The sequence below is a fragment of the Ursus arctos genome, unplaced genomic scaffold, assembly GCF_023065955.2.
Source record: "Ursus arctos isolate Adak ecotype North America unplaced genomic scaffold, UrsArc2.0 scaffold_23, whole genome shotgun sequence".
NCBI classification, from domain to species: Eukaryota; Metazoa; Chordata; class Mammalia; order Carnivora; family Ursidae; genus Ursus; species Ursus arctos.
The window spans coordinates 15,714,665-15,733,007 of NW_026622908.1; the positions used below are offsets into that span (position 1 = coordinate 15,714,665).

At 41.0% G+C, this 18,343-nt stretch overlaps 1 protein-coding gene across 2 annotated transcripts in view; it reads right to left on the reverse strand.

Moving 5' to 3' along the window:
* The window catches only part of LGR4 (leucine rich repeat containing G protein-coupled receptor 4), a 98,998-nt gene that overhangs the window by 19,444 nt on the left and 61,211 nt on the right, over positions 1 to 18,343 (reverse strand). For both annotated transcript variants that reach the window (XM_026512206.4, XM_026512205.4), the window contains exons 3-4: positions 7,479 to 7,550; positions 6,143 to 6,214 (exon numbers count right to left, since the gene is read on the reverse strand). In XM_026512206.4, coding sequence (XP_026367991.2) covers positions 6,143 to 6,214; positions 7,479 to 7,550 — 144 coding nt within the window. The remainder of the gene's footprint in view (positions 1 to 6,142; positions 6,215 to 7,478; positions 7,551 to 18,343) is intronic.

Here is an 18,343-nt window from a genome sequence, read left to right on the forward strand (position 1 = left end):
CAGCTGTCGAGTTCAGGAATTTCTGACTTTTAGAGGGGTGCTTATGCCTACTGTTGCCTGATGCAGCTTCAGCTTCAGGCCCGCCCTAATTGCCCCTTTCCCCTCCAGGCAAACGCTGAGCCCTGCACTCAACCACCTGCTCCAGCCTCAGATTAGCAGGGGTTAAAGACCCTTGGTCCCTGTGAGGATCTGATGGTATCGTCTTTTTGATAAAGTTGAGATAAGCACTAAAGAGGACCCCACTGGGAACTGAGCAGCTAACTGAAGAATCCATTTAGGAACAGATATTTTTAGGCTGTTTTATTCCTTAGACTCTCTAGCACCTGAGAAGAGAGAGGGATCCTTTATATACAGACTGGCAAAGTCCTGGCTATGGAGTGGCTTAGGAGATCTGCTTTAATGCATGGATAGTATTCTCTCTCTCTCTCTCTCTCTCTCTCTCACACACACACACACACACACACACACACACACACACAAAGTTCCTTGAGGAAATTCCACTTAGGGAAAGAGGAACACTGGACATATATCAACCATATAATGTAATTGAATGGTTAACGCAACTGAATTCTACTTGTAGTTGATCTAATCATCTGCAGTTTATTCAACACAGCTACGCTGAGCGTCTTGTTAGGAATAAAAGATAAAAACGGTGAACACATACGTGAGGCCTGTCCTCGAGAGACTGACATTCTAATGGAGAATGACCCACAATAAATACACTTTAAAAGTGCTTATAGAGTGCTTAAGAAGTGCTATGAAATAAAAAAAAAACAGGGTCCTGAGATAAAGACTCATAGGGACTAAGGGGGAAGATGGGTAGCTACTTAAAATGCACTGGTCAGGAAAAGCATTTCCAAGAAGGTGCTATTCAGACTGAAATTCAGAGGGCAGAGACTCAGCAGAAACCAGTGAGGTGTGGTCCCAGAAACTCCCAGAAGATGAGAGCGATGAGAACACAGGAGGAAGGTGTGGAGGGTCCAGGGAGACGAAGCTGGGGATGCAAATAGGGACCAAGTTATATAGACCCTGTAGGCCAGGCAAGAGGTGTGGATTGTATCTTAATTGTATAAATTGAAGTCCCTTTCCAGTTTCTCAGCATTAGAGCAGTTTAAAAGTTTAAATTGTTTATGTTATCATATTGATGATAATGTGCATTCATAGTCAACAATACAATGAGCAAGGCTCGCCCAAGTATGCACACAACACTTTACCAAAATTAAGCCCTCTCTATAAAAGTGTTTCATTAAGATGTGGTAAAATAAAGAAAGCTATCCATATCTTTTTAGTATAATTTTAGTATTATATACACCATTTACGCTCCTGCAGAATTCTGTACCATGTACCATCATAGAAAAGAGATGGCCTTAGCTTGGGACAAGATACCCAGGCAAGTTTTGAGCTAAGAGAGTAATGAAACTATCTTCTCTGCAAAATAATAATACAACAATAAACGCACAGACACAACTTCCTCTGTGCTAGAAATTTCCCCAAATTGCAAAGTCACGTTTAAGTAAGAGATCAAAAGGAACAACTCTGGAAAAATGAAACACTTAAATAAGAAGCTAAAGGAGGCAAAGGATTTGTGGTGACTGTGTGGTTAATCCTTACACCTCAATTCAAATGCAGATGTTGGGGGCACACTCATAAATGTAAAGAGTTTGCCCCTACACCAAAATGAATGTTTCACAGAGAAATTGTCTTAGAAGTGTGGCTTTGTACCAATGACCTACACATTTCACATTCTTCCGAACTAAGAGACCAAGAAAATACTATCACTGATTCAGTAGACACATGAATAGCATCAGATGTCTCATATGTGAGGAGATAACGTGGGCTTATTTAATGTATTCTACCCTTTAAACTCGATCTGGCAAGAAAGAACTATTACTTTAGGTGTACTTTAGCTGTTAAAGGGTTAACATTATATTAACTGAATTTCCTTACTATTTTTGTCTTTAAAATCTGCTTCTATTCCCTATTCTCAAAAGCCTGTTTTATATCTTACTGAAACTCGCATACTTTTTTTTCTTGCCTTAAATGAAATTACATTAACAATTCCATACGAAGATTTTACTGATGAATGCCTGTTACCAACATCTATTCTGCGTAATCAAAGGCGCTCCCTTTCTCTCTCTACTTCTAACTTACCAGCAGTAATGTATATACTATAGTGTTATATTTTGTTACCAGTTTCAAGTATAAATTGTTAATATAATATGCTACTGTGGAAAACCTAGGAAATTTAGTCTTGAAATCCTCCTTTACTATTCAATGTAAGTGTGATCTAACTTAAGGAAATAAGAATACAGTGGAGTAAATTCTGGCACGTCATTTTAATAGCCTGTTCAGATAATGCTTTAGCCATTTTCATGGCTTTGTGGAAGGCTGTTACGCTACCTTTGTACTAATATTGACAATTCACCTTCAGATTTTATAGTCATCCTTGCGCACTTGCATCAAACCACTTCTGGTCAATTTCAACCCCAAATGAACTTTGCTCCTTCTAAGCACTACTTCAGAACCACAAGGAAATCTTTCATGCAACTCAGGTCTGAAGATCAGATTTGCAAACTGAACTCAAGTGCTGATAAGACTGTTTTACACCATGACAGAATTTCAATTGTATCTAAATTGACTGCTACACCCACTAAGCTAACAAACCCATGTACATTTCCTTCTTAAGTAAAACAGGCCTGATGCTTAGCTCCTTGTGTTTCTGATGCAGATAAAAACATCCCAAAGCCTTTAAAAAACAAAACAAAACAAACAGTTTGCTTTGACTCCTCTCCACCCCCACCCCCATCCCAATTTTGGAGATAATTTAAACTATGCAATTCACTCAATGAGTGATGAGCACAACATGCTTTTTTAAAGTATTATTTTAGAGGGAGAAACCTGTGTAAAGCAATTTATATCATCTAAATTATCAATAAATGTCATGTGGACTTTCATGTGCTTATTGACCACAATCTATTTGTATGTTTTCTTGGTAGGTTTTTCTGTTCTAAAACTCAAAATTTTTAGCCTTGTCTTTTCCAGCCTTCCAACTAGACAAAAGAACTGAATATTTTGATCATTTAGTCTTGGGAAATAAGAACAATTCTGTATGAAGTTCTTGAAGTAAAATGAATTCTGAAGAAGCACAAGAAAATGAGTATTTAAAACGTCTAATGAATTCGGCTCTGAGGGAGGCAAAATGGCTCCCTCTGTGTACATCTGTCCAAGGTCAGAAAGTGTGTAGAGGTGACACAGTCACATGTCTATGAAGGAACTCATTCCAATGGATTCACTGAAGGAGTCTAGTCGGAGTCTACTGAAATAGTTATAGCAAATAACAAATCCTATGTTCCATGACTTGGCATTGTGGCAAAATTAGCTATTTAATATATTTCTACCTTAAGTTAAACTTCTATTTAAACTAGAAATTAGGGGCTCTTGGGTGGCTCCGTTGGTTAAGCATCTGCCTTTGGCTCAGGTTATGATCCCAGAGTCCTAGGATCCAGCCCCGCATCTGGCTCCCTGCTCAGCAGAGAGTCTGCTTCTCCCTCTGCCCCTCACCCCGCTCATTGCCTGTGCTCGCTCTCTCTCTCTCTCTCTCTCTGTCTCAAATAAATAAATAAATCTTTAAAAAAATAAACTAGAAACTAAATGGTGAATGCCTCGGATACTCCTTATTTATGACAGTAGATACATTTTAAAGTTTAACCTTCCCAGTGTATGATAGGCTTTACAGTACGTGTTTTTTTAAAGATTTATTTATTGCTGGAGAGAAAGAGCTCAAGCGAGCAGGGGGAGGGGCAGAGGGAGAGAGAGACTCTCCAGCCAACTGCACGCTGAGCACAGAGCCTGACACAGGGCTCGATCTCACGACCCTGAGATCATGACCTGAGCCGAAGTCAAGAGTCAGACGCCCAATCAACTGAGCCACTCAGACACCCCTTTATTAGTATATATTTTTATTTTCACATTAACTAGGAGATTATCTAATCTAAATGAAAAGGTAATCTAAATTCCAGTGATGTGTTTTGGGTGCAGTTAAAAATGGTTTTATATCAGCAAGCAGAAACAAGCAGTTCAATCATTTCAATCAAGTCTTGTACTATAGGCATTTCCTACAAAAGCATACCTTTAAAGTTATTTCAAAGAGCAATAAAAAGAAAAATGTATGGGACAGATTAGATCACACAACTACATGATATGGTTAAAACCCAATTTTGTAACCTAGAACATATATGTATGTTAACTATTACATTTTTTATTCAGAGTGATTCTCAAAACTTCCACGTACATGAGAATCTCCTGGAGAAATTTTTTAAAATATAGCTTGCTAGATCTTACCTTTAAAGAGAAAATACCATTACTTCCAGGATATGGCCTAGAGGTCTGCATTTTAGCAATCTCCCACTGGTGCAGGTGGTCAAAGTGCCACACTTTGACAAACTACGCCTTCCTCCCACTGTATTTGGGATTTAGGATGTAAGCCGAAACAATGTACATTGGTATTCGTTATTCTAGTACAATGACGAACTAACCAAGTTCCTTGTTTTAAAGAATACTTTTTTCACACAAGTAAAAATAAAGAATACTTTTTCATTACTTTCAGACATTCCCATAACCTGGTTATATAAATTGGGTAAACTAGGAATCAAAAGAAAGCACTGATAAAATATATCATTATTACTATTAGTAGATTCCACGAATGTTTCTTGAACACCTACTACATGTTAGATATTGTTACAAGTGCTTTTCATGCATTCAAGTATATGGCAAGTAATGAGCATACTACTATATGGAGAATTTTAAATAACTTGCACAACCTCACACAGCTAATAAGTGGCAAAGTGGGGATCTCAAACCAGACAAGACTGATAAATACGCTACTGGCTTTTCTTAATCTGGGCAGAAACCAAACTGTAATAACCATCCATTTCAGTTCAGTACTTCTCACTCTGTTCTGGGAAGGTACCCCTCGACACAGAAGAACTGGATCTTCCAATCCCAAAGATGGGGAAAACTAAAGTTGTAGCCCCAACAACACTAGTTTATAACATTCATTCTAGTCATTAACAAATATGTTTATTTAATATAAAAATGGTTGTTTCTTCAAAATCTTCCATGGATATTGCCTGGCCCTGGTGATACCACTGCTGCTTACCTGGTCCACCCACCAGAGGGGGAAGGGAGGTATGGGGTTTGTGTATCAAACAGTGGAAGCACTGACCACTGTTCTCCAGGCTCATACACACACACGCGCGCACACACACACACACACACACACACGCACACACACACGGGAGAGAATGCAAAAAAGAACAAAGTGAAGTGCTACATGAAAAAGCTTTTGGGATGCTTGGGTGGTTCAGTAAATTGAGCATCCGACTCTTGATTTCGGCTCAGGTCATGATCTCGGGGTTGAGAGACTCAGCCCCACGTAGGGCTCCAGGCTCAGTGGAGAGTCTGCTTAGGCTTCTCTCTCTCCCTCTGCCTCTGCCCCTCCCCCTGATCACTCTCACTCGTTCACCCTCTCTCTCTCTCCCTAAAATAAGTAGATCTTAAAAAAAAAAAAAAAACTTTTGAAATTAATAAAAACCAAGCTTTTGAACATGGTAAAAACCAAGAATTGATATCATGAACACTCCACATAAAGCCAAACTCTCCTCACAAAGAAAAACTTGGGAAAAAGGCAGTACAAGAGACTAAGTTACCACCCCCAACGTGAGTTCAAGGTCCACAGATGAGGAATTATAATCAATTTGTTCTGATTATCATTACCACCTAAAACAGAAACCTCTCTGTGGCTGTTTCTTGACCATAAAGGCACAAAACACTAGAGCTTCAGTAGACACATAATTCTGGTCCTAAAGAGCTGATGATCACCTGTCATATACAAGCTCCTAGAATTACACCTAGCCGTGTACGCTTATAACTTTTCTCCCAGCATCTGAGACAAGAGAGGGAATAAACTGAACCACCTCCTTCTCTCTCACCAAAGGGCATTTTGATAACCTGGCCATCCCCAATTTATCCCAGATGAAAGAATAAATCTCCCCTTTTCCTGGAATTCCAGTTCTTTATATATTTAGCAGCTAGAGCGGTCCACGAATGATTGAAGAATACAGAAAACCAAAAAGCTACTTACAAAGACTGCAAAGCACTCAGTCCTCGAATGGCTTCACTGGGTACTGTTTTCAACTGATTGTTTTGCAGCGTTCTGGAAGGAAATTTTTGGTTAGAGAATAACAAGCAACTGTTACTATTTTTTTCTTAGAAGAATTCAGAGCCATTTCTATACAAAAAATACTTCCAATGGCAGGAAAGGGGGAGAGGTCAAGGTGGAGAACACCCAAGGAAAGAGAACTACAGAAAAGCAAGAAGCATTTGCTATAAAGCCAGAAATGAAACCACAGCTGCTATCCCCAAGCCATCTCCTATCACAGACCCACTGGTAACACACATTTCCAGGGGTGTTGCACTCTCAGGAATTAAGGCACACTAATTAATGTTCGTCACCCTAGGGATGGTTAATGTTAATTAGGAAGCATAACAAGTTAACTGGGAGGTATAACCAGCAAACCTATTGGAGTCCCTAGTGCCTTTTCAATTGGAACAAAGCAGAACCCAGAAACATGGACATGAAATCAAGCCAATTTTTTCAAGAAAACAGCAGATCCTGAGCTCTTAGGGAGCAGCAGACATGTCCTCAGTGAATGGAGGGCCAAAACAAGAAAAAGAGCTTTAATGGGCTAATAGTTAGAGAAGAGAGGCATATATCAGTACTGAAAGTGAAATTTTTATTATTTTTGCCTAAAGCCATTTCTAGTCATATTAATAAAATGACTGCTTGGCATGAATCATAACCACAGAAAGGAGTGGTAAAAGCTACATATAACTCCCTGAACCAGAGAGGTCTGGTGACTTGCAGAGGGTTACCCAGCAAGGTAGTGGCAGAAATGGGGCTGGCAGTCAGTCCATCTGTTCCCCAATCTGCCATAGTCCAAACCCTTACCCACTGCCAGAAATTTATTTCCTGGTCCCTCACAGACTCTGTAAATTATAGGCATCTTAATTCCTTTTAGCTTTAAAATGATGTTAACATTTTGAGCTTTTGTAAGCCTTTTTTCCCTTTCGGGTCAGCTAATTCAAAGTTCTTACAGCTATACAATAAGTAGAAACAAAACTACCAGTAAAGCTTAAATATGATTTTGATTCAATCCATTAGCCCTACAAAAAAGCCTAATAGATTCAACTGTAATACACTGAAGGTCAGAACACCTATTATTTAGAGTTTTAACTTTTGTTATCTAGACCCAAGGTTGCCTAAATCAACCCTTGCCTCCCACACTACCCATTGGTCACTCCTTAAATCTTTTAATCCTAAACTAAAAGAAACTGTGCTTACCCTCGCTCCAAGCATGTTGACTATGCAAAAAGAAAATACACAGCCAGCTGTGAAACTCTAAAATTGCATTACTTACAGAACTTTGAGTTCTTTCAACCCAGACAAGGCCTTTGGGTGGATAAAAGAAAGGTCGTTGCCAGCCAATCGTCTAGGGGGGAAAAAAAGTAGCAAGAAAAAAAAAATAGTAATTCAGGCTCTTAAAAATTCAGAACTCACAATAAACTAATCTGTGATTAAAGCTCTATGTTAAACATTTCTCAAGTCTATCTGACATTAAACATGGACTTAAACCTTTGCTAAAGCAATCCCAAGATTCTTCCAATGAGATAAATGTCTCTAGAATTTTTTTTAAACTCCCAATACAATAATTCAAACAGGCACATTTTTATTCTGGTGAGGTCAAGCAAGCCAAAACACATTAAACCAAATTAAGTTTGCTATTCATGGTCACTCTCTGCAGCTTGCAGTGTTTTCCAAGTGCCTCATAAATACAGACCACTGGTCAGCAAGCAGGAGTGTTTATACAGATCAGAGCAAACCAGTCTGTTAAGGAGGAATGCCTTCTGGAGGCAAGTCAGCCTGTTATCTCTCCATTACCAAGGGCGGTATTTTCTGTGCAAAAGGGAAGCAAAAAGTGAAAGTCACTGTAAGCAGAATTTTCCAAGCAAAGGCATGTGTGCGTATATACACACACATATATATGTGTATATATATATGCATACACACACACACACACACACATAAAAATGTATGTTTGGTTTTTTTTTTTAAGAAATGTTTTCCTAAAGAAATTTTAAAGTGACACATTTAACTGGGAATAAGAGTGAGGAAAGGATAAGAATTCTTTGGGTCCTTTTGTAAGATATCTGAGCCCACAATTTCTACTGAGCCCAACTTTCCTTCCCGTTTTCCCAGGCACACAGAAATGGGAGGAAAAGTTAAACAGAGAACTTTAGGGAGAAGAAGCAGGAAGTAAGGCAGCAACTCCTGTAAGTAACTTACAAACAGGTGAACTAAAGGAAGATTTCCAAGCGTTGACTTAGAAATGACAGTTGTGTGCCCATATGTTAAACACAGGACTGTCCCAGTTTCCTGGTTTCATAGGGGTACTCTCTCAAGCAACAAGATTTTGTATCTGTAATTTTTTTTAATGCTCTCTCCCTCATTTCTTAGGATCACATAGTCATCAAGTCATATTAATTCCTCCTTTAAAGGTTCTATTTTCATCCCTTTGTCTTCTCTCTGCAAGCACCCTGCACCTCTGAGCCTTATTCATCAATTCACTGATTCAATAAAAAGTTTCATTCATTCATTAACAAATATGAGTGCCTACTAAGTGCCAAGCGTAGGACATCCTCTTCTCAGACCTCCGGCCCCACCCCACTTTCCAATACGCTCCTCTTATACACCCTGATTTTAGGGACACAAGGAAAGCTCCTTCATTTGAAGTCACTGAGGTCTGAAACTCTACCTTTTAGATGCATTATTTTCTCTGGAACTCTTTGCCCCAGTTAAAATGCAAATAGCCCTGGAAAGAACAATATTTGATCCTTACCTAGCATTAACATAGAAATGTGCGCTGAAGGTGTGTACTGGACAGGGGTGGAGGGTGGTGCAGGTGGAGAACCAGGAGAACCAGGACTCCGAAACCAAGAGTGAGTATATAGAATTATTTCTTCAGTAGCAAGGATCACAAAGCCGGCTTGTCAGGCAACACCCCAGGTGTAACACGGGGTTCATGCCCCTAAACGAAATTCCTCCTAGAAAGCCCTCTCACCACACACTTTGATCTCACAAGGCACCCTAGCACCTTTCAAGCCTTCCCGAAATCCAGCCTCAAAATAACTTACTTTGTATCACCAGTCTCTTGGCCTTGTACCTCCTAGGGTTCACCTTATGTAAAATGAGGGATTGGAAAAGACAGTTTTAATACCTCCTGAGGGTTAAAAATATTTAAAACTATTTCTCCTTAGCAATCCTCTAGGTTCTAAACCAGTCAGCATCACCACATGCCTATAAATGCTTCACCGCACAACCTCACTTTCGCTCCTTGAATACCCAACTGCAGCATTACTTCCCATGAAGACTTCAGTTCTCATGAACGTGCCTCATGTGTAAATTCCTAGAACTCTTAATTAAACACAGGCTACATTCTATGGGTTGTTTCTTGCGCATTAGTCTTGTAGGTCAAGTACAAACAGTGCCCAGAACAGGGCATGCATCTCACACTTTTGTTACTACCCACCAGCGTGTTAACTCATTAGTCAGAAACTGTTTTCTCAGAATTTCCCCCTCAAAAATGCTCGCCATTCCAATGCCACGGCATCCTACAGTTTACCTTAGTGCAGACTCAGTGCAAGCTCTCTCAGGGGCCTTTCTATATCCCAGATTCATTAATTAAGATTCGATTGATAATGCTGATGGCTGAAATGAAGTGTGTAAAAGATCACATTTTAAAAAATCAAATTGTACCATAGGGGCAAAAGCCTTCTCCCCCCTCCCCCAAGGGCTGCACATAATCACGTGACTATGACTGCTCCTCCAAGTTATCTGAAAGATGTGCCTTAAAGTCTGGGGTGCCTGGCTGGTTCAGTCGGTAGAGCATGCGATTCTTGACCTCGGGGTTGTAAGTTCAAGCCCCATGATGGGTGTAGAGATTACTCAAAAATAAAATCTTAAAAAAAAAAGAAGAAGGTAGTGGGGAACACATGGCTGGCTCAGTTGGAAGGGTGACTCTTGATCTCAGGGTTGTAAATTTGAGCCCCACATTGGATGTAGAGATTACTTAAAAATAAGATCTTTTAAAAAATGAAAGATTTAAAAAAAAAAAAAGCTTAAGTCTACTAAAAGACAAACACTATAAACAGACTGAAGTTGTTGTAGGATTTTTTTTTTTTTTTTTTGTCAGAGAGAGAGAGAGAACATAAGCAGGAGGGAGTGGCAGGCAGGGGGAGAAGCAGGTTCCCCGCTGAGCAAGAAGCCCAATGGGGGACTCAATCCCAGGACCCTGGGATCATGACTTGAGCGGAAGGCAGACACTTAACCAACTGAGCCACCCAGGCATCCCTTGTTGTGGGATTCTTAATTTCTTGTCTCTAATATTAGTTTTTAATGTCCCCGTATCTATGGGCTTTCCTTGAAGAGTTCAATCTATTATACTAGGGCTCATGAAAGAAGAGTATTTTATAAAATAAAGGAAGTGGCAAAATGCAGAGCGCCCAATTACCTATACTTATCAACAGAAGAGAGTGGTTAACCACATTAGCCAAGATATTTGCTTCCTTTTCACAAATCTCTGCCCGCTTTATAAGCCAAAGGAAAACTAAAGTAACCTAACTTCAAAAAGCATCCTCGCTTCCTCCACTGCTTATCGTTAATAGAAAGGACCAAATGAGCTCTCTGCATGTGGTTTCTCCTGAAACGCAAGCCCACTATCTGGAGAAATAAACACTTGGAGGATGCCGCGGACGGTGATAATGCAGAGTCCTCAAGAGGGCATACTACCGTACACTACCACGATTATTTCGTCTCTTACTAGAGTAAACATATCATGTGGAGCCTTTAGGAATGTATCAACCTGTGCTTCCCAAGCTGCTGTGTTCATGAATAATAAACACAACGGCTTGGAATAGGCTCTACAGATCCAACAATCACATGCCCCAAAGTCTCATCCCATTTTGCTTCTTTCACGAGCCAGTATTTCTTATAAGAGACACTGGGGAAGCTTCACATCCCAAACCTCAGATCCAGAAGTGAGCAAAGTGGATAAGTAACAGGGTTAGGGACAAAGCCCCAAAAACTCTGAAAGAAAGAAACCTATGTAATGAGCACACAGTAGTTGCAGGCACCGAGATAGATGGTTTATAGACATTCTTTCATTTTAGTCATCTCATTGCTAAGGCCCTGCTTCTCTGAGTCCCTGAGAGGCTGGGTGCCTTGGCATAAGTCACACCGATGGGAAGTGGAGGGAGCCAGCATTCCGTTCTTGCCTGGCTAGGTTCAATGCTTATTCACGTCAATGCCTCTGGTGTGTCACCAAGAGGTTGGGAAATAATTCCCAGAGAGGTGGAACAGAGTGGACTTGGGCAAGAGCTGTGTTCTGAGTATCAGCAGCTCTCCCCCGTAGACTGGAGCTCACAAGCAGGGACTCTGGCATTAGGAGCTCCGAACTGCAACTATGGAGGAATTTCCAACAGACCAACAGTGCCATCCTTCCCACAGCCAAAGATGAGCAGTGGGAAAGGGGGTAAGGATGGGACGGGATCCCTGAGTGCCCCCAGGGTGAGGGCAGGCCCTAAACTCACTGGGACTTTACTTAGGATGTGGTGCATTCTTGGTTGTGCTTCTCTTAATGCAACTCTCATGGAAAAAGAGGTGGCTGGTCCTGAGGAAAAGTCCCCAGTCGCCTTCTACTAGCAAAGACCAGCCACTTCCCATTCTACACCTGGGTTTGTCTGTGCTAGAAACAGTTTTCTCAATGTCTCACTTCACGAGGATGTATTGGCTGGCCCCAGAAAACCTTTCGTAATTTGCTAAATGAGGATATATAGATATGTACTATTACTATTCTTCCAATGGCTGTGAAGACCTAAGGGGGAAATAATCATTAGTGTAAGAACAGAAAGGTGAACATGTCACACTTTTCTGCATGCTAAGGGTATAGGTCTCAGGCATCACTTCTTTCCCCTCTGTACCCTGTACCCAAGACCAAGAGCCTCCTTGCAAGGTTTCAACCCATTCACTCTTTTACTCTTCCTGCTGTCACCCGAGTCTAAGCCCTCAATTGCCCTCCACCTTCCACTGGCTTACTGCCATGAACCTCCACGAGACTCCTGCATCAACCACTTAATTATAATACTGTGAGAGCTAACTCTTAAAAAAGCACAACTCTGAGCATTTTCCCAAAGGCTTTTTTTCCCTGCTGACTGAGCTGGAACTTCATTATGGATCCTCTCTTCCTTTCTCACCTGATGCCGCAACGTTCCCTGCGTCCTACAGTTAGGCACAGCATGCTTTTCCACCTCTGACTCTTTGCTCATGACACTTCCTTCGCCTGAAATACCCTGACTCCGGTCTCTGCCAAGTGAAACATTACTCATCATTACTGTCCAAGTTGGATACTACCACAAATATGAAACCATCATGATATCCGCTTCCTTTGATTCCACCGGTGTTTAGAAAAAACTCTCATCGGGCACATCTTAGTTTGCCTCTAGTTACTACAAACTTGTCACATCTCCTTAAAGTTGTATTATACGTCCCTTCCAGGCGGGGACCAGGTCATATTCATCTTATATTCTCTTGCGTGGGACCTTATGTGTAGCAGACACTTGGCATTTGCTGTCATGCTTCGGCTAAGCCCTGGGAGGACTCTGGATTCGACTGCTACTTAAAGAGTGGGGAAAGCTTACTGTTTATCTTCTCTTTCCTGCATGTTTTCTCTTCTTGTTTCACTTCTGCTCCCCCACTGCCCTTCACTCTCCTGACTACTTGGCTAGATCTTAAAGTGCTATGGCAATAATTTTCTTTCTTAACATCTGCTGGGAGTATACTTTCTTAGGGAAGGGTGGGGGGTGGACCTCAAACACGGGAACACCAACCCTACTGGTCAACAGTATTATCTCAACACTCTCTGGGTTGTGCACATGATCACACAAAATTAAAACAAGTCTAGCAGGACTTTAAATGGGGACACAGTCTACCTCAAGGCAACTCCTATTTATTCTGCTTGTTACAACAGTCTCAGAAGCAGAGAGAGCAAAGACAGGGAGGGGAGAGACAGAGAAAGGGTGGAGGAGAGGGAAAGGGCAAGCCATTAGACTTCCGCTCTCCCACTGGATCTGGAACTCTTCCAGGAAACAGGATACAAGTGGCTCAGTGTGTAGTGTCTTTATGAATTTGTTGTGTGCACATTTATTATTCATAAGGTCCATGGATTCACATTAGTGGCTCTTTCCAGGGGAAGCTGGAGTTTTCAATTATATCCTCTCTTCTTAATGCATATGCTACATGATATTTTCGATCTGTTGCCCATCCCAGAAGGGGGAAGCGGGAACAGCGCTGGTTAAACGGGCACTGGTCATGGTGGGTATGAACAAGTAGGCCACATTTTAGTATGTAATCTGTACCAGAGGGTTCATGCTTTCATGAATTGTGCTGAATCGGACTGGGATTTCTTCACGTGGGAAGCCATTTAAAGAAATGAGTGAGGCAAAGTGTGAAACAGATAATAAAACAGCTGGTGTTAGTTCTCTAAGAAATGCCTGGCTTTAGGCTTCTTCTGGCCTATTACAGAAATTTCACTGAAGCCATTTGGCTGGAATTCTGGCCAAGAACCAGTGGACGAAGGACTACAGTCTACACACTGACTGGACATATGTACCAAGCCGGGAGGAGGGCAGACGCGGGTTCTGCTGCTTCCAGCAGCTGTTGTGAGGAGCCTGGTGTGGAGAAAGCAGGAGCTGAAGCAACTGCAGCAGTCGGGCCCAGGCCAGAAGCCCGAGTGCACACAGACAATAGAGGGCTGTCCTCACAGCAACTTCTCTATCACACCACAGAGAGCTCAGCGAGTAGAGGACAAAGCCCAACAGGGTGGCCAACGCCCCTCATCCATTCGTGTGCCTACCTTCCTTTTGCCGAGGTGGTTACCACATGGGCTATTGTCAAGTTGTGACAGAAAATACCTGGAGCACCACCCTTCCCTTCTGAGCCAGAGTCATCTACCCGCTCAGCCATGTCTTCTGTCCTCCGTCACCACTTCTTGCTATACCTACGTTTCCCCACCCACCAGATCTTCATTTGAAGCAGCGCATAGGAATCATCCCAGATTGCACCCAAACACGTCCAGGCTGCCGCTCCTGCAATGCCATTACATTCTCTCAAGCGTGTGGATGGGCACGGCGTCGTGCTACGTGCAAGTACGACAGACACAAGCAGCGGCCCGTGACACGGCCTCCAGAGAAGGCATTTCTCGCTCAAAACTGAACTGGGCAAGTACGGCCACAGGCAAGTGTCTGACGGGAGGCGAGTGGCATTCTCTTAATAAATGTAATTTGAAATCCACAGGTTCTAAAATGTTGGCAACCATTTTAAAGTAAAAGTGAAAAAAAACACTGCAACACATACCTCTAATAGAAGTCCTCAACCGTGTATTGATTTATGTATTAAGGTCCTACTATGTGCTTGGAACTCTGCTGCCTCCTGTGAAAAATAAAGACCTCAAGAGGTGCACTGGTTTCCAGTTATGGATATTTAGCGTCAATATATATTGACAAAAAGTTGGGGCGCCTGGATAGCTCAGTTCGTTGAGCATCCGACTCTCGGTTTTGGCTCAGGTCATGATCTTAGGGTCATGAGCTCAAGTTCTGGGTTAGGCTCTGTGCTCAGCGGGGAGTCGGCTTGAGTCTCTCCCTCTCCCTCTGCCCCTCCTGTGTGCTCTCTCTCTCTCTAAAATAAATAAATACATCTTTAAATATATATATATACATATATATATGTATAATGTATTGACAAAAAAAGTAACATTACTGTAGCACCTCTTCATTTTCATTATCCTCCTCTACTGGCCCTTGTTATCACCATCTCCCCACTGTTTTTTTAAACAGAACAAAGGGCCTCTGTTTCGTTCACGACTTGTCCAAGGTCCTATACCACAGCTAAATAATGTAAATTCTAGAAATAAAACAAGGCAAATAAGGTAAAATAATGTAAATTCCAGCAACAGAACAACATTGCTTTGTGTATTCTCTACGAGTGGCTTTAAGAGAACCAAAGGTTGTAGTTATTTTCTTGGTAAATAGAAGGGCTAACAACTAAATAGCTCCCCTTGGACTTTCTTCCTTTCAAGGTTAGATAAACTCCATCTGACAGTGTTTTACTCACCCTATTTCTTCACATACCAGGAAGAGTTTTTCATCTTCATATAACTTTTATGTAAGTGCATGAAAAAATTGAATACATTTTAAGAACTTGCATGTATTAAGAACACTTATTAGTGAAATTCCCAAGGATTTTAAAGTAGATTTCCTTTACAGAGAAGAGGAAAATAATTTCATATTTCATTATTTCAAATTCTATTTGAATATACCTACATATATCATAGGTAAAGCAATAAAACCCTGACAATGGTTACATTTCCTGAGCAGAATTATCCTGACAACCTCTGGCAATAAACACATGCAACATCTACCCATATGAGGAAATATGCTACAGCTCCTAAAAAGTTTTACAACTAACATCTACCAGCAAATATTGACTTTAGACTACAGGCCAAGCACCATAGGTTTGGCAAAGTAAGTACTGAGTTTTCCCAAGACACCTCTCATTTTATTTCTTTGAAATGAGGATAGTTCATTAAACATAAAACGTCATTGGAATTTAGTTTTCATATAGTCTGATACAGTTTCTGACATCAACAAATTCAAAATGAGAAGAAATCCTTTGTCTTAACCTCTCCCTCAATTTCAAGCTCAAAAATGTGATTACCTTCACCAGGTCATATGGAAGTGTGTGACAACAGGCCCCGCTCTTAGAGAAAAGTCAGAGGAGCTGAAGAGACAAGTGCACACTGACACACCTTGAGCACAAAATAACAAGGCACTCAAGCCAGCACTTCATGGAGAGGAACAAAGAAAGTGTAAGAGGAACTTGGAAGAGAAAGACCAGGGAAGGCTTCCTATGGCAGAAAGGGCTCCAAATGGACCCATATGAAATGGGTAAGATGGGAAGAGGAGAGAGAGAGGAACCACACCTATCAAATACATTCATGCCTTCCTGGCAGAGCCTGGGTTTGTTCAAACATCACCGCCTTCACATGATGCAGCTCCATGAGTAAATCTCGACTGGTTTTAACCAATCATACTGATCCCATTCCAGTGACTTGGTTTAGGGCTGGACCTATGAGCCCAGCTCTGTTACAGGAAGTCTGCTGGAGTTTCTGGGAAAGGTGGCTTTTTCCTAAATGGGAATACAGTAGAAAGGATGACTCTCGTCTCTTTCTGGATGCTATCATGTCTAAATATACTATGTGAAGTGACTGCAACTGTGGTGCTACCCTTACCGGAGGAGCAGAGTAGGAAGACAGAGAGAAACTGGGTTCTTGAGGATGTGACCTAACTCCATTAACCAATGCTAGAAGAGTTCTACCATATGTAGGTCTTCTCATTATGCAAGATAATACATTCCCTTACTGTTGAAGCTACTTGAATTCAACTTGTTTCTTGCAGTCAAAAGTATTTTAACTAATTGCCCAACCAATAACCATTCTTCCCTTTTTACACTAGTAATAAAACCCTGATGTTGGTCTAGACAACAATATGCCAGTTCAAAAGCCATACTTCCCAGCATCCCATTGTTAAGTAAGGCCATGTGACTAAGTTCTAGCCAATGATATGTGAGCAGAAGTATTATATGGGAGGCTTAAGATGGCTTCTTGAAGCTGACTACTGGGAAATATCCCCCTCTTTCTTTCCTCCTTCATCTTTCCTGTTGTTGAGAACTGAGTCATGATGGCTACAGCTTATGTAGACAGTTATTTTGTGATCTTGACATGGAAGCTATACAATGGGAAGTGCAGAGTATCAGATCCTACATCCTGCTGACTTTGTGATGTACCATAGTAGTTTCCTAGATATGTGTGTATATGTGTGTGTGTGCACATGCACCTTACATGTTTAAGCCATTGTTGTTTGAGATAATGGGTGCTTGCTTTTTCCTCTCTTATCTTTCTACCTTATCTTTCTAGGCATCCAGATTTTAAAAATCGAATATCCATTATTTTATGATCATTTTCTTAAAAATGTAAGAGTGTCTGTGATACAGACTTTTTAGTACCTCCAACATTATCTTCTTTGATATAAACATATAGTCCAAACTAAGAGGTAATGAAAATACCTATTAGGGGAAAATAATAAACAAATTCTGAATTAAAGGTTCTACTAAAGCATATAATACTATGTTAAACAAGCATGGATTGACGAAGAATGGACAATACAGGGAAGAAATGACTTAGCCTATTTTCTCGCTGGGAAATTAAATTAGGCTAGTAGAAAATCAAATACGTGTTCACTTACTTGAAGTTACTACTATTGTTAGTCAAAGAACAAATAATTAGCTTTGATTAAAATACATAAATAAACCAACAAACTGTGGTTTCAGTTGCTTCTCTACACTTTCTGAACCCTATGTCAAACCTCCTAACAATGAACTGCTTGATTCTCCTGCTTGATTTCCCCTAGTCCCCTATGAAGTCCTGACTTATCAAACCCAAAATTTGAATACACCCCATGTTTCATCACCTCTACTTCTAAACTGCAAAGTACTCCAAGACAAAGTTACAGAATCCATTGTTTCCACTATAAGTTAATATTACCTAGGCTTTAACTGAGACCTCTCTATACTCTTCACTGAACTTCTGTCCATTTCAGATTGATCCAATTAAACAAACATTTCCTACAATGTGTCTAGTTACTACACTCTAATAGGCTGAGATAACTAGGATTTCTTTCTGCCAGTCTTCCCCCTTCTGCTTCCTTTCAGGGGGACTGTCCACCTCAAGTAGTCCCAGTGGGTGGGGATGAATTCATAAACCAGATTGGATTGTGCCATCCCAAACAGAGTAACTGGCTCAAGGACAAGCACATGAGGTAACTCTGGCTAACCAGAGTCCTTCTAGGAGTTTTTCACTGAAAGCAGTGAAGAAGACGTTAGACACTCATTTTGGATCTCAAGACGTAAAGATGCGCTTGGGGCTACAAAAGGTTTGATTTCCCACCATATGGAGACAGGCTATTTGCAACAGGAAAGAATGAAGCCAAAACACAAAATTAGAGACAATCAAAGTTAAGAAATGAAGAGCATGAGAAAACGTTCATAGCTTTTAAACCCTGAAATCGAGTACCATCTGAAGCCAACTCCACCTCTGGACTTTCTAGTTCTACATGA